This window comes from Trichosurus vulpecula, chromosome 1, assembly GCF_011100635.1.
Source record: "Trichosurus vulpecula isolate mTriVul1 chromosome 1, mTriVul1.pri, whole genome shotgun sequence".
Lineage (NCBI taxonomy): Eukaryota > Metazoa > Chordata > Mammalia > Diprotodontia > Phalangeridae > Trichosurus > Trichosurus vulpecula.
The window spans coordinates 72,906,576-72,920,865 of record NC_050573.1 but is presented as its reverse complement, the minus strand read 5'-3'; the positions used below and the strand labels follow the sequence as shown (position 1 = coordinate 72,920,865).

Genomic DNA, 14,290 nt, shown 5'->3' with positions numbered 1-14,290 from the left:
TCATTGAAAAGGCAAACAATTTTATATATGTTATACATGTACAGTCATGTGAAACATATTTCCACATTAGTGATGTTGTAAAAGAAAACACAGACAAAATCTAAGAAAAATAAAGTTTGAAAAAGTATGCTTCCATCTGCATTTAGAATCCATCAGTTCTCTCTATGAAGAGATGGGTAGCATTTTTAATTATGAGTCCTTTGGGATTGTCTTGGATAATTGTATTTCTGAGACTAGCTAAGTCATTCTCAGTTGGTCACCATACAATGTTACTATGTATAATGTTCTCCTGGTTCTGCTCACTTCACTTTGCATCAATTTGTGTAAATTTTTCAAGGTTTCTTTGAAAGCATCCTACTCATTATTTCTTATACCAGAATAATATTCCATTACAATCATATACCACAACTTGTTGAGCCATTCCCCAATTGATGGACATCCCCTTGACCTCCAATTCTTTGCCACCACAAAAAGAGCTGTTATAAATATTTTTGTACATATAGGTCCTTTTCTCTTTTCTTAAATGTCTTTGGAAAACAGACCTAGTAGTGGGTATTGCTGGGTCAAAGATATACACAGTTTTACAGCTTTGGGGGCTTATCTTGGTATACAATATGAAATGTTGGCTTAGGCGTAGTTTCTACCAAACTGCTTTCCAGTTTTCCCAGCAGTTTTAGTCAAATAGTGATTTCTTGTCTCCAAAACTTGGGTGTTTGCATTTATCAAATGCTAGATTATTATGGTCATTTATTACTGTGTATTGTATACCTGATCTATTCTAATCTACCACTCTATTTCTTAGCCAATCTCAGATTGTTTTGATAATTTTTTGGTGGTTTGTTTGGTATGACACTGAATAACCAAGTGAATTGAGGTAGAATTATCATTTTTATTATATTGGCCTAGCCTACCCATGAACAACTAATATTTCTCCAATTGTTTAGATCCCATTGTTTTGTAAGTGTGTTCATATAGTCCCTAGGTTGGTCTTGGTAGGTAGACTTCCAAGTAATTTATAACATCTGCAGTTAATTGATTGTTCTTCAAATGTTTGGTAGAATTCACTTGTAAATCCATCTGACCGTGGGGACTTTTTCTTAGGGAGCTCACTGGCGGTTTGTTCAATTTATTTTTAAAAAATAGCATTATTTAATTATTTTATTTTCACTTCTGCTAATCTGGGCAATTTATATTTTTGTGAATAGTCAGCCATTTTAGATTGTTTGATTTATTAGCATATGATTGGGCAAAATAGCTTCTAATAGTTGCTTTAATTTTCTCTTCATTGGTGTTGAATTTACCTTTTGCATTTTTGATACTAGTGATTTGGTGTTCTACTTCTCTTTTTTAAAATCAAATCAATTTGATTTAAATTAAATCAAATTTAAATCAAATTAATGGTTTATCTATTTTATTGTTGTTGGTTTGTTTTTTTTTTCATAAAACCAGGTCCTAGTTTCATTTATTAGTTCAATGGTTTTCTTACTTTCAATTTTATTAATCTCTCCTTTGATTTTCAGTTTTTCTAATTTAAGGGATTAATTGGGGATTTTTAATTTATTCCTTTTCTAGTTTTTTTCAGTCTCATGCTGCTCTTTATTTTATTGATGCCAGCATTTAGAGATATAAATTCTCCCCTAAGTACTGCTTTGGCTGCATCCCATAAATTTGGCATACTGTCTCATTGTTATCATTCTTTTTTTTTAAACATTCATTTTTTTAAATTTTGAGTTCCAAATTCTCTCCCTCTCTTTCTCCCTTTGCCCCTCCCTGAGACAGTAAGTCATTTGACATAAATTATACATGTGAAATCATGCAAAATATACTTCCATATTAGTGACATTGTGAAAGAAAACACAGACCAAAAAAACCCATGAAAATAATAAAGAAAGTGAAAAATAGTATACTTCAATGTGCATTCAGACTCCATCAGTTCTTTCTCTGGAGGTGGGTAGCACTTTTCATCATGAGTCCTTTGGAATTGTCTTGGATCATTGTATTGCTGAGAATAGCTAAATCATTCACAATTCATCATTGTAGGATATTGCTATTATTGTAGACAATGTTCTTCTGGTTCTACTCACTTCACTTCGCATGAGTTCAAGTAAGTTTTTCCCAGTTTTTCTGAAATCATCCTGCTTGTCATTTCTGATAGCGCAATAGTATTCCATTTCAATCATATACCTTACAATCATATACCATGACATGTTCAGCCATTTCCCAACGGATGATCATCCCCTCAATTTCCAATTCTTTGCCACCACAAAAAGAACTGGTATAAATATTTTTGTACAAATAGATCCTTTTAAAAAAAATTCTTTGGGATACAGACCCAGTGGTGGTGGTATAAGTTGGGTCATCAGTAGTGGCATTGTTGGGTCAAAGGGTATGCAAAGTCTTATACTTCATGAAATATCCATTTTTTTCCCCTGAAGGATTATATTCAGTTTTTCTGGGTAGGTTGTTCTTGGTTTTAATCCTACCTCCCTTGCCCTCCTGAATATCAATCATATCCTAAGCCCTCCAATCCATTAAGATAAAAACTGATAAATTTTTTGTGTTATTCTGACTGTGGCTCCATATTTGAATTGTTTCCTTCTGGCTGTTTGCAATATTTTCTCCTGGTCCTGTGAACTCTGAAATTTGGCTTTAATATTCCTAGAACTTTTTATTTTGGGATCTCTGTCAGGAGGTGATCTGATTCTTTCAGCAGATTCTTTCAAATTCTATTTTACCCTCTAGTTTTGATTTGATATCAGGCCAGTTTTCCTTGATGATTTCTTGAAAGATGATGTCTGGGCTCTTTTTTTGATCCTGGTTTTCAGGTAGTCCAATAATTCTTAAATTATCTCTCCTTGATCTATTTTCCAGGTCAGTTGTTTTTCCAATGAGATAGTTCATTTTTCTTCTATCTTTTTTCATTCATTTGATTTTGTTTTATTGTTTCTTGATATCTCCTGGAGTCATTAGCTCAATTTTAATTTTTTAAAATTTTTTTATTTTTCTCAATTTTATTTTAGACTCGAACACCAGAACAAAATACAGAATAGAGAAAAAAAACAAAAACATATCATAAACTTAAATATTAGAACTTAAATCCAGCGTAAGAAAGTGGGGAAAAAAGCATGTCATAGCAGAACATAAGAGAAGATTCAAAATATGTAACAATAAATAAACAATAAAGAGAGAGGTTTTTGAAGTGGGAGGAGAGTTAAGGGCAGCTATGAGGGTGGGGGGTGGGTAGTGATAGACATACACATTTTCTTTTTAAAGAAGAAACAGCATCAATGAAACATTTTTAAAATACACAGAAGAGAACAGAAGGAAATTCAGAAAGGGTCACAAACTGGAAAATTGGAACTACTGTGTTTAAATTAATATGTACTTTATAAAAACAAGACACATGAAACATTTACACTGTCATATATAAGCCTTTTCCCCCCCCAATTCTTTGTATAAGAAAATGTCTCATTCATATGCACCCCATCCCCTCTGCCTACAGGCAGGTACATTTTCTTCTCTGGGGCTGAGGTTGATCCTTGTAATTATATAGCAGTAAGTTATTTTTTTTTTGTTCTATTTATATTGTTTTATTCCAGGGGTGGGGAACCTGTGGCTTCACGGTCACATGTGGCCCTCTAGGTCCTAAAGTGAGGCCCTTTGACTGAATCCAAACTTCACAGAACAAATCCCCTTAATAAAAAGATTTGTTCTGTAAAACTTGGACTCAGTCAAAAGGCCACACCCAAGGACCTAGAAGGCCACGTGTGGCCTCAAGACTGCAGGTTCCACACCCCTTTTTTATTCATTGTGTATGTTGTTTTCCTACTTACTTCCTATTTAGCTATTTTTTCTTACAAGTCTGTGAGATTTTTTTCTTATGAGTTTTCATGCTAAATTATATTTAAAACTGACATACTCTCAATTTGAATAGAAGCATTTAGTAATAATATAAAGTCCTCATTTATATATTTGAATTCTTTCTGCTTTAACTTCAACTCCAAGCTGCCTCCCTGACTCTCGGAAATGTCCTTACCATGCCACAGAAGCCTTCTTACCCCAGAAGTCGACCCCAACCCTGGACTTCTCACGCTGGAAGTATCCCCAGAGGTATTGTTTGATTTCATTAATTCTGGAAGAATTTCTTGAATAAATTCCTGGAACATGGTGTTCAGAATTCTTTCTTCTAACTTTTCTGGGTTATCAAGTAATCCTACGTTGCTGCAGGAGGGCTTCTCTTCTAGATTTTGTTACCTGAATCTGCACATTTCCCCCTTTTTAATGTGTTTCAGTCATTTTCTGAATGTATTGTCCCACTGGGATGCATTGTCTGCAATTTATTGTTCTGAATAAGGCATGTATTTTTGAATATGATCAATGTGGGCATTTGTTTTGTTTGACTATGTATATTTGTGGCAAGGGTTAGGTGTTGTTTTTTTCCAAATGGGGTAGGAAAGAGAAAATAAATCAATTTTTTAAAAAGTGGTTTTTTCAGTTAGTAAATCTACTGTTTGAAGTTTAAATTTATTCAGGTCTTTTCAATTAAATGTTCCATATTGGTGATTTTCTTCACTATCTTTCTCTCTCTCCCTCTCTCTCTCTCTCTCTCTCTCTCTCTCTCTCTCCTCTCTCTCTCTCTCTTTCCGTCTGTATATATATATATATATATATATCTTTAATTCATTCCACAACATTCTTTGCTGCTTATGAGCTCTTTATTTTATTTGTTCTTGTGTCTTTCCTACCAATATCAATCTTTATCTAATTTCTTTAAATGTATCATGTATTGATTTACATATAATGTTCATAATAGGAACTTAATAAATGTTTCCTCCCTTCCTCCTCTTCCTCCTTCCCTTCTACTTTTTCTTCCTCCTTCCCTACTACCCTTTTTTCTTCCTTACTTCCTCCCTCTTTCCTTCCCTACTACTTCTTTCCTTCCTTCTTTCCCTGCAATAGGCCATACCAGACAAACTGAGAGCCTGAACTGGATTGACAGCCATGTGAGTGGAAGGAACAAGATGAATGAGAGATATGGACAGGCCTTGACTATCGATTAGATATGTGAGGAGGAATGAGGATAAGAGAAAAATAGAGACAGCTCCAAAATTGCAAATCTGGGTGACTGGAAGGAAGTTGGTGAAGTTAAGCAGAATGGTGATTTTGAGGGAGTTCCATTTTGGATCTTCTGAGTTTGAGATGCCTATGAGTCACCCACATAAAAAGCAGCAGGTTACCCAGAGGATTCTGCCATCCTTTATCTTGCTACCTCCCCCAGACCCTAGCACAGTGCTCTGTATACCATTAGGTGCTTAATAAATGCTTGTGGAATGAATATTGAGAGAATAAAAGAATGAGAGAAAAAGTGAATGAAGGATTTCCTACTCACTCTTGTTCCTGTTTCAAGTTGGTATTTAATCCCGCTTTCTTGGCCCAAGTAATCATAGCCTTCTTGAATGACCTGGCTGTCATCTGATCGAAGTTGAGTTTCTGCTGTATCTCTTCCCAGACTTCAGGGATTCCACAGAAGGTAGTAGGTCTCACCTCCTTCAGTGTCTTTATCAGAGATCCCTGAGTCTGACATAGTGAAGTTAAGGTGAGGAAATCTGGAAGGGGGTCATGAAAAATACCTAGACTGGAAGCCAGAAGGCCTCAAGAAGAGTGTCAGGCTTGTCACTGACTTGCTCTATAGCCTTGGACAAGTTCTTTTTTTCTTTCTTTTTTTGTTTTTGTTTTTGCTTTTTTTTGGAGGAGAGAAGGGAAGGCAATTGGGGTTAACGTGTGACTTGCCCAAGGTCACACAGCTAGTAAATGTGTCAAGTGTCTGAGGCTGGATTTGAACTCATGTCCTCCTGACTCCAGGACTCTACTCACTGTGCCACCTAGCTGCCCCTCCTTGGACAAGTTCTTAATCCATTCTAGGCCTCAGTTTTACTATCAAAAGAAAGGGGTTAAACTAGATCTAAGAAACCAAGGTTTCTCTCAACTCTGACATTTTATATTCAGGCTAATGTTTGGGGCACACCTTTCACAACCTGACACCACCATTATGTTATTATCATATCTAACTCCAACCTATTAATTCCAGGCTCCATTTTAACCTGAAGAACTCTCTTTCTCCTGGATATATATGTCCTGGACTCTCCCACCTCCATGCTTTTGCTCACTGTTTCCTGCACCTCAAATGCTCCCTCTCCCTCTTCCTCTGTTGAATTCCTACCTTTATTCGAAATTTCAGTTCAAATGCCACCTCCTCCAGGAGGAGGATCTCCCAATGCCCAGGCCCCTTCCCCTTGGTCAGTGATAACCTTCCCCACTTGGGCCTCACATAGAACTTGGTTTTGACACTTTCTGTGGCACTTAGCATATGTAATTTTTATGTAGTGTATCTGTTTTGGTATCTTATTCTCCCTATTTGATGGTTACCTCCATGAAGACGAGGACATTACCTTATCTCAATTCTCTCTTTCTTGGCCCCTACACTAATACAGTTAGGTACTAAGTAAATGTTTGTTTTATTCCATTGCATAGAATACATTCTAAGATCCTGATACTCAATTTTCTATGTTCTAATCTAAAATCACTCCTAAGTCTGACCTTCCAGATTCTGAGGTCCCTCCCAGCCCTGACATTTTGTATTCTAAAGGCCCTCCCAGTCTCTGTGTTTTAAAGACTCTTCCAGCTCTGACATTCTCTGTCTAATGGTCCTCCCAGCTCTGGTATTTTCTGTTCTAAGGACCCTCCCGGCTCTGACATTCTATGTTCTAAGGACCCTCCCAGCTCTGACATTCTGTGTTCTGACATTCTAAGGACCCTCTTAGCTCTAAAACTCTGGCTTCTAAGGGCTTTCCCAGCTCTGACATTTTCTATTCTAATGACCCTCCCATCTCTGACACTCTGTATTCTAAGGATACCCCAACTCTGACATTGTGTTCTCGGGGCCCCCCAGCCCTGACATCTTGTGTTCTAAGGGCCCTCCAAGATCTGACATTCTCTGTTTCAAGGACCCTCCCAGCTCTGACATTCTATGTTCTATGGGCCCTCCCAGCTCTGACATTCTGTGTTCTGACATTCTAAGGACCCTCTCTAAGGGCTCTCCCAGCTCTGACATTCTCTGTTCTAAGGACCCTCCCAGCTCTGACACTCTGTGTTCTAAGGGCCCTCCCATCTCGGACACTCTGTGTTCTAAGGGCTCTCCTAGATCTGATGCTCTGTATTCTAAGGACCCTTCTATCTCTGACATTCTAAATTCTAAAAATCCTCCTGGCTCTCTCATTCCAGGTTCTACGGGCCCTTCTAGCATGAATGTTCTAGATCATAAAGTCTCTTAGTACTCTGATGCTCTATATTCTATGATGTGTTAAAAGTCAAATCCAGTGGCCTTTTATCAATCCTCAATCTCTTTGACCTCTGTGCAACCTCTGACACTATCGATCGCCTGCTTTTCCTTGATACTCTCTTCTTTCTAAGTTTTCCCAATGCTATTCTCTCCTGGTTCTCCTTTTATCTGACTGCTCCTTCTTAGCCCCCTATGCTCCTTCTTCATCAAAGCTATTCCCACTCTCCCTGAGGATCCCTCTAGGCTTTGTCCTGGTCCCTCTTCTCTCCTTCTAAAAAATGATTCCTTGTTACCTCCAAGATCAAAACCAAAATCCTCCATTTGCCTTATAAAGCCCTTTATAACCTGACTCCCTCTTACCTTTCCCATCTTCTTACACCTTGTTGTCCTTCACATACTCGGTGATTCAGGGACCCTGGCCTCCTGGCTGTTCCCGTCACAAAACACTCCATCTCTCAGCTCAGGGCATTTTCTCTAGCTGTCCCCCAGGCCTAGAAATGCTCTCTCTCCTCCTCTCTGCCTCCTGTCTTCTCTGGCTCCTTTCAAGTTCCAGCTAAAATCCCACCTTCTACAAGAAACCTTATCTAATCTCCTTAATGCTAGTACCTTTCCACTGATAAATTTCTGATTTATCTGGCATGTATCTAATTTATACATAAATGTTTACATGTTGTCTCTCTCATTAGACTGTGAGCTCATTCTCAGCAATACAATGATCCAAGACAATCCCAAAGGACTCATGATGAAAAAATGCTACCTACCTCTGGAGAAAAAAACTGATAGAGTCTGAATACAGATTGAAGCATGCTGTTTTTCATTTTATTTTTTTCATGCTTTTGGGGGTCTGTTTTCTTTCACAACATGAATAATATGGAAATATGCTTTGCATGATTGCACATGTATAACCTATATCAAATTGCTTACCATCTCAATGAGGGGGGAGGGGAAGAAGGAAGGAAGAAGAGAATTTGGAACTCAAAAAAATTTTTTAAATGAATATAAAAAATGTTTTTACATGTTAAAAAAAATGTAACACTCTTGGGAGTTTCCTACTCTGTTTAAACATTATTTATTAGTTGTTTGTACTTTTACAAGACATTTTTGTCTCCAGATAAATATATATATGTATATGTATACACACATGTATATACATATGCCATACATATATGTACATACATGTATATTTATGTATGCATATATGTCTATACATATACATGTGTGTGTGTATACAACAACAAAAAGATTGTGAGTGCCTTGAGAGCAGGGACTGGCCTTTTTAACCCCAGCACTTGGCATAGTGGTTGACATATAGTAAGCATATAGCAAACACTTGATAACTTTGTTGACTCTGCTTTAAAATCCTTCCCAGTTCTGACATTTTGGGTTCTAAGAGCCTTCCAGCCCTGACGTTGTATATTGTAAGGTCCTTCCCCACTCTGACATTCTATGTTCTATATTCTAAGGTCAATACCACTCTAATATTCTGCATTCAGTATGAATGGGCTCAGGGAATCATCAGTCCTTGGCATTATTCTGTTACATTCACTTGAACAGCCAGAGCTAGGAATAGCATTAACATCAGCGTCGGCTCCCATCATCCACAAAGTGGAGAAGTCTCCGGGTCTTCCCTTCTTTGCAAGTCTTGACTTTGGACTGGTGCCCAGCTCCAATATGCCTAGGTAGATTCAATCATAGCTCAAGCCTGTGTGTTTCAGGCTATCAGGACCCAAACAACTCCTCTGCCAGGTATATGAATTCTTGAACTCGCAGAAAATCCTGGCAAGGCTGTTCCCAAGCATAGTGATCGCTGCCTCTCCCTCCCTGAGGTAGTGTTTGGGGACCTTGAAGTCCCAAACTGAGAACATAGAATGATGATGATAGAAGTTATGAGTTATATAACTTCTATCTAAGGGCCCTCAGAACATAGAATGTCAGAAGGAGAGGGCCTTAGAACATAGAATGACAGAATAGGGGGAAATCTTAAAACACAGTGTTAGAGCTGAAAAAAAAAACTTAACAGGCTGTCAAAGCTAGGACATGTCTTGGAGAAAACTTGGTCCAAATCTCCCATTTTATAGATGGGAAAACTGAGGTTATTCAGGGAAAATGAGATGCTTTTGGTCAGTGGCAGCACCGAACTGGAACTCAGATCTTCTGCCACCACTCGCCTATCCCCAGCTCAAGGCTTTTTCCACAGCACCCCACCTCCAGGGGCACTTACAACGTAGCTGGCCATAAAGTTTGCACTGTGAGTTCTCATGCAGAAGGCCCAGCTCAGTATGACATATGCCTCAAAAATTATTGACAAGTTCATTTTCTATGAACCATCTCAGAGCGGCTACCTACATGGTGTTCACACCTCCCCCCAACCTCACTTCTCTCACTGAAGGGTCACAGATTAAGCTCAGGAAGGAAAACAAAGCAGGAGGAGCTACAGGAGGAAGAAGAGGAGAGGGTGAATGAAGAGACTTTGGAAACAGATTGGATGGTAACAGGGGGATGAGAGAAAGGGAGAGGTCAAGGATGACACTTAGGTTGTGATACTGCATGATTGGGAGGATCATGGTGCCCTTAGGAGTAATAGGGAATCTAGGAAGAAGGAAAGGGTTGGGTTCAGATAAGATGAGTTCGGCTTTGAACATATTGAGTTTAAGATGTCTATGGGGTATCCATCCCAATGTTCATCAGGCATTTAGAGATGTAAGAGATTAAAACCAGACATCACTTAGTCCAACCAGTTCCGATTTCTCCTTCCCTTCCCCCAGTTTTATGGATGAGGAAACTAAGGCCCAGGGAAATTAAGTAACCAAAATCACACAGGTAGAAAGCATCAGAGCTGGGGTTTGAACCCAGGCTTTTGGATTGAAGATGCCTTGATCTTTCCACTATACTATGTTTATTTTAACTGTATTAGACTATTAAAGTGAATCCCTTTATTTAACAAAGGAAGGAACTTGATATCCACAAAGGAAAAAGGGTTTGGCCAAGGTCATCCAGATAATAAGTAACAGAGCCAGGATTAAAAACTAGATTATCTGATTCTAAATCCAGTGCACTCATTCTCTCTCCGGGTAAGCTTAATGTGCATGCCTAGATACAAGGTCTCCCAACCAGAATGTCAGGGAGGAGGGAGGAGAAAAGAAAGGAAACTCACACAGCAGTGAGTTCAGTGTACTTGGATGTCTTCTTTGGCCTACAGTCCCATAAGAATTCCCCTGTATGGCCTGCAGAGTTTGGGCAACAGACATAGTCTTCACAAGTACCATGACTTACACTAGAGTGTAACATGATATGCACCCATTATCCCAATGTGAGACGTCTGCCTCTAACAATAAGCCTTCAGGTTTAGGGTGGGCTTCCCCAGGCTGGTCTCATCTGTTGCTCTTACCTATAAGGACACATACCTTCAGGACGTTAGATTCAGCGAAGTAGATGGCTGCCCCGATGGTAATAGGGATCCAGACTTCAAATAGCTGAGCAGTTATCAAGCAGAGGGGGAGGTAGCTTACCAAGATCTCTTGCTGTTCAGGGGGATAAGTGTAGGGAAGGCTTTGGAGTAGAGCTGCTGAGGTCCACGTGATCTGAAACACAAGTTGTGTAGTAGAGAGGACTAAAGAAGAGGAGCATTGATTAAGCACACAGTTAGAATCAGAGGCTGCGCTTGAACTTAGTTCTTCCCGACTCCAGGCCTGGCCCTCTATCCATTGAATGCCCTAGCTGCCTCTAACGACTAGGAGTCATTATACCTAGATGTGATTCCTGACCTCGTGTGTGACCTTGGACAAGTGGGGAGTGGCTACTCCCTAGCTCTGGCCTTCATTTACCCATCTGTAAAATGAGGACATTGAATTAGATCAGAGGATCTTAACCTTTTAGGGGTCTGGGAGCTCTCTGGATGTCTGGGAAGACTATGTCCTTCTTCTCAAGAGAACGCTTTTAAATAACCAAAGGGAATGCCAAGTTACAGTTAAAGGTTAGTGAAAATAAAGCTGTAATTTTATTTCCCATCCAAGTTCATGGACTCCTCTAGAGTTTACGATGGACTCCAGGTTAAGAACCCCTGGGCCAGCCTGTCCCACTAAAGCATTCCCACAGATGTAGGCAGCTAGGTGGTACAGTGGAGAGAACTCTGGATCTGGAGTCAAAAAGACTTTAATCCAAATCCCACTTCAGACACTGAGTGACCCTGGGTGGGTCACTTAACCACTGTTTGTTTTAGTTTCCTCAACTGTAAAATGGGGATAATTATAGCACCTACCTCACAGGATGGTTTCGAGGGTCAAAGGAGATAATATTTGGAAAGCACTTAGCACAGTGCCTGGCACATAGTAGGCATTATATAAATGCTAGCTATTATTAATTATTATTACTATAAGATGCATGCCAGGCCAATCCATCAGTGAACTGGCTAATGTTTGAGTTCCTGGGGACCTAAAGCCTAGGGAGTAATCTAAGGTATATCAATATACAAAATGAGACTCAGTTTTGTCCGCAAAATGTTGATTTTCAAAGAAACCCAGAGGCAGCAGACTGATAATAGAGAAGGGAAAAATCTAGGTTTGAATCCCAGCTCTGTTACTGACTACAGCCACATGTGACTCCCTCTTACCTCCAGAATCAAATGTAAAATCCCCTGTTGGTCCTTTGCAACCTGGACCTCTCCTGCATCTCCATTTTTACATTTGATTCCCCTTCATACAGTCCTCCATCTCCCTATGCTGGCCTACTACACATCCCATCTCCCAGCTAAGTGGCCAAAGGCAGGGTGTCTGTCTCCTCTTCCTGGAATGTTCTTCCTCCTGACCTCTCCCCATTGGCTATGGCTTCTTCAAGAGTCAGCTCAAATTCGAAGCCTTTCCCAGTTCTCCCCAACCTCTACTGGGAGTCTTCCCTTCCAAGATTACCTCCTATCTACCTGTTCTACATCTCGTATGGACCTAGTCGTTTGCTTATGGTCTCCATCACCACACTGAGCTCTTTTGGCAGAGATTACCTTTGTTTTGTTTGGCTTACCACTTTGGTTGGCAACCTTGTAGAGATTATTCTTGGCCAGCCCTTAGATGCTCCCTCTGTTTGAGACTAATTCTGTGGCTATGTTCTTCAGGACATACTCTTTTCACAATATGGCATGGCATGTCCGGCCTTTCATAGTTTTTCTGTTCTGCTTAAATGGAAATGGGGTACATAACCTTTTCCCTGGACTGAATACTTATTGGAGAGAGTTGGGAGACAGTGAAAGGAATGAGTGAGTGAGTCAGTCAACCATCTATACATTTATTAAGTACCTACTATGTACTTAGCACTGTGAAGGCATACAAAGAAAAGTAAAAGACAATCCCTATTCTCAAGGAACTCAAAGTCTCATCAGGGAGACAACATGCAAACCAACTATGTTCAAACAAGCTATATAGAGGATAAATTGGAAATGATCAACAGAGGGAAGGCACTAGCATTAAGGGGGATCAGGAAAGACTTCCTTTTGAAGGTGGGATTTTAGCTGGAAATGAGGAGGCAGAGCAATCCAGGCATGGGGAATAGCCAGAGAAAATGTTCACAGCAAGGAGGCCAGGGTCATGGGATCTCAAGAGTGTGTGGAGGGAAGTATAAGAAGAATGGAAAGTTGGGGACTGCAGATCAGATTCTGAAGGACTTTAAATGCCCAACAGAAGATTTTATATTTGATGTTGGGGGTAATAGGGAGCCATTGAAGTTTAATGAGTAGGGGATAGGGCATGATCTGATCAGATCTCTGGCAGCTGAGTGGAGGATAGACTTGAGTAGGGAGAGAGCAGTCGACAGAGTGGCACAATAGTCTAGGCATGAGGTGATGAGGGCCTCCACCAGGGTGATGGCAGTTCAGAGAAGAGAAGTGAGCATATATGAGAGATGTTACAAAGATGAAACCCATTGAACTTGACACCAGATTGAATATGGGGAGCAAAGTCCTCTTACTCTTTAAGAAGAAGAGTGAGAAGTCAAGGGGATGTATAGGTTTCCATCCTAGGGGACTGAGATAATGGTGATGCCCTCAATAGTAATAGAGGAGTTAGGAAGGAGAAATAGACTCGAAATTTGGAGACCGCAGTTCAAACCTTGGCTCTGACTTCATATGACCATTAGTAAGTCAAGACTATTAGCCTCAGTTTCATTATTTGTAAAGTGTGGATCAAGCTCTTTGAGCCTCAGTGGCCCCATTTATAAGATGGGGATAATGATATCTACCTCCCAGGCTGATGGCGAAGCTTGAATGAAATACGTGTGAATGAGCTTAGCAAATTTTAATGTACTACATAATGCTGGTTCTTGTTCTTGTTATAAATTACACTTTTAAAACTATGGGAAAATGTACAATGCTAGTCTTAACCATCCTTGATCCTTTTCTTGGGCATCAGAGATTTGTTTTTCCCCCCAATTTACAGATTGTAAAATTTCAAAATGTCAAATCTAAAGAGGGCCTTGGAAGTTCATCTACAAGTGACCCTTCCGCTGTCATTTTACAGAGGATGAAACAGAAGCCCAGAGACTGGAGAATCCAGACCCAAGTGGTTAGACCCCTCCTCCCCTTTGATTTCTAAGTCATGAGATGTAAGATCCCTTTGATATACCACACTGCTTTCTAGTGCTCATGCCCAGTGCCTTCAGATGACATAGGCAAGGGTGGGGAGCCTGTGGCCTCAAGGCCACCTGTGGCCCTCTATGTCTTCAAGTGCAGCCCTGAAGTCATGAGTAGGGTCACAGAGTTAGGATCAGAAAGGCTTTGGGGCTTCAGAGAAAGATACTTACATTGTCATGACTGATCATAACTGCCTTTGGTGATCCGGTGGTCCCCGCGGTGTAGGCCAGCATACAGCACTGGGTAGGCTTCTGGGAATCAATGACTTTGTCTAGCATTTCATCAGAAATAGTTACCCCAATGGTGAGGAATTCTTCCCACTATATGGGTGGAGAGGC

General features: G+C 40.0%; 1 protein-coding gene across 1 annotated transcript in view; it reads right to left on the bottom strand.

The window, feature by feature from the left end:
* The window catches only part of LOC118850850 (long-chain-fatty-acid--CoA ligase ACSBG2-like), a 64,046-nt gene that overhangs the window by 20,126 nt on the left and 29,630 nt on the right, over positions 1–14,290 (bottom strand). The window contains exons 6-8 of the mRNA XM_036760498.1: positions 14,123–14,272; positions 10,744–10,920; positions 5,390–5,577 (exon numbers count right to left, since the gene is read on the bottom strand). Coding sequence (XP_036616393.1) covers positions 5,390–5,577; positions 10,744–10,920; positions 14,123–14,272 — 515 coding nt within the window. The remainder of the gene's footprint in view (positions 1–5,389; positions 5,578–10,743; positions 10,921–14,122; positions 14,273–14,290) is intronic.